The 2,708-nt window shown below is 34.5% G+C and overlaps 1 protein-coding gene across 1 annotated transcript in view; it reads right to left on the reverse strand.

Annotated features, from left to right (window-relative positions):
- Positions 1-2,035: 2,035 nt before the first annotated feature.
- LOC117175469 (endoglucanase Z-like) overlaps positions 2,036-2,708 on the reverse strand; it is a 1,233-nt gene continuing 560 nt past the window's right edge. Inside the window, exon 2 of the mRNA XM_033365175.1 lies at positions 2,036-2,703. Within this exon, the coding sequence (XP_033221066.1) occupies positions 2,036-2,703 (668 nt within the window). The remainder of the gene's footprint in view (positions 2,704-2,708) is intronic.

The following is a 2,708-nucleotide window of genomic DNA, read 5'->3' on the forward strand; positions in this document are numbered from 1 at the left end:
GGGAAGGTACTCCTTTGACAGGTCACCGAAATAACATCAGGCAATAACGTTATGTAATGATGTACCGGCAGAGAAGTTTTTTGCTGGTACCGGTAGAGCATCGACTGCCAGAAATAAAATCTAAACTTATTCAAGCCATATGCATTTTCATATATGATTAGTTTGTAAAATTTCTAGTATAGAAAACATGGCTTGGTCATTATGATTGGTCATTTGTAGCAGAGTGATACTAATATACATAAAAGGATCTAGGTTTGATATAAAGTTTAATCAACAGTTACATGTAAGCATTGAGTTTGTATTTGGTAGTCTTCAAAATTAAACAACATGACTGTCGTCTAGTTGCTAGGATCGTCAAGCTGGCTCGTACACTTTAGTACCTCAGGATTTACCGTGCTCCTAAAATCAGTAGTAATCGCAGATAATATGTTGAATGATACATTGGAGAAATAAATGACTTTATGCCACTGATTCAGCTGCCGGAGAGTTTTATTATTCATTTAGAAATTTTAATAGATCAATTTAAAGAGATAGAGTAAACACGGGTATGGCCGAAACCCCTCTATTGAACGACACTGTACAATACAAATGCTTTTAATAAAATTTCAGAGATATACAGTAGATACTTGTATGCATAAATATTCTATTATCCATAAAATGTCTATTTCAATATTTATTCAGCACAAAATTACTGAATTTATTTTAATTAAATAGCATTTTTGTAGCCACCTATAGGACATGTCGACACTATAAAAATTAGCCATGTCGTTAATTTGAAAATCCTCTGAAAATTAAAAGAAAGGGAACTTCTTATTTTGTAGTACTTTTAGATGGTGGATGATTATGTTTTCAAATATAATTAAATAAATATTAGTTTTAAGTTAGAGTATATTTAATACATTTAAAATATTTTTATCGTACCTTCAAAATCAGTGAACGATATACGTGTCTCTCAGCGAACGACACCCAAAAGAAGGAAGTTCTTAGGAAATTATACGCATTTTTTATTGATATCCATGTTCTTATGATTTATATTTGCTTTCTTCATTCCCAGGACATAGCCTTCTAAGAATGTATAATGTTTAATATCTTTTTAATTGATTTTGGATTTTCGGACCTCAAAAATCAATCACCGACACCCCAGTTTGGCAAAGAATAATTATACTACTGGGTACTTCCTGGAAACGGAAAAAGGCTGCCCTTTCAAATGAATTGATCTTCGTTACCAAATAAGAAGCACATAAATGAATATTGTCCTTTTTCTAATGACTTTTTCTTAAGGTGTCGGTAATACCCCTGTTTACCATAAGCAAGTCCTGCAGATATTTTTTTAAGAATGTTTCTTTTGTATGAATAAATTGAAAAATGCTTAAATAAGAATAAAAATGTTCCAAATACACTTTTTCGTGAATAAAAATTTCTAATGTGTCCCTTAAGTATTTGCATTTTACTTTTACCTCACCCATATTACTTAATACACCCCACACACTTGCTGGTTGGTGGGAAAGTGGCCTATAGTTTAAGCTGGAATATGTACCACCGAAGACACCGGCTTTAATTACTCAGATAAACTTTTTAACTTAGATAACAAGGCTCTTTCAGAGCTTTGAATCGAACCCGCAAGCCGATGGAGTGGGATAAAAACCTCTGCATCGTACGCGAATCGATGTATTCATTTTTTAATAGCACAGTTCTATAGTACAATCAAAAGAATACACTTGCAATTAATTATTTAAGCTTATTATTTAAGCTTCAATAATTATTGAAGCTTAAGGCTTTCTTAACAGCCCCACGAGTCTATTTTCCTTTTTCCACGAAATTCCGACAAAAATTCAAAGTTCGTTTTACCCTAAATGTCAGTCCTATATTAGGATAGCTCTACTTATCTATTTATATAGTAATAATGCATACAATGGAATGCATACTAAACGTCTATTAATATTCAAAAGAACTTTAATTATTTTGTTGCTAAGAGGCTGTTTATTCATATACATAATGAATGAAAGAAACACTAAAACTGGTATCAGAATACATTTCACTTATACCAGTTTCGGATCAAATTGCGCACAAATTTTCCTGTGTCGGTGAGGTTATTGTCACGCCATCCTCCATCAGAACTCGCTCCCTGATTCAAAGCTGAAGCACCTTCCGGCTTATCATGGATACACCAGTTGGCATTGCTCAGCTTGTTGGCTTTCATAAAATTAAACCAGACACTGCTTTCCTGGGCAGCAACACCGCCATTGCCATCTGCATTAACAGTTCCCCACTCCGTCACAAATAAAGCGATATTTTTGTGAAGAGCATTTGATGCCTTGTTCCTCAACTCCTGATGATGAGTCCCAGCGTAAAAATGTAGAGCATAAGCAATATTGTTGTAGCCAGTAATGGGATCAGCTGCAGCCACATCAACGTCCTGAGAATAAGTCGATGTGCCCACAACAATCAAGTTTTTTTTATCAATAGCCCGAATTGCCTTAATTACAGCTACTGCATAGGGCTTTATGTTGTCCTTCCATGTAACATCCTTTGGCTCATTCCAAATTTCGTAGATAACATTATTTACTTTGCTATAAGTTTTTGCCATTTCTTTGAAGAACGCAATAGCCTCATTCTGATGTTGATTGGCATAATGCGAGTGCCAGTCAATGATGACGTACATGCCATTTGCAATTGCAGCATCAACCACAGTCTTCACTCTAGCTTTG

Source organism: Belonocnema kinseyi, chromosome 6, assembly GCF_010883055.1.
Source record: "Belonocnema kinseyi isolate 2016_QV_RU_SX_M_011 chromosome 6, B_treatae_v1, whole genome shotgun sequence".
NCBI classification, from domain to species: Eukaryota; Metazoa; Arthropoda; class Insecta; order Hymenoptera; family Cynipidae; genus Belonocnema; species Belonocnema kinseyi.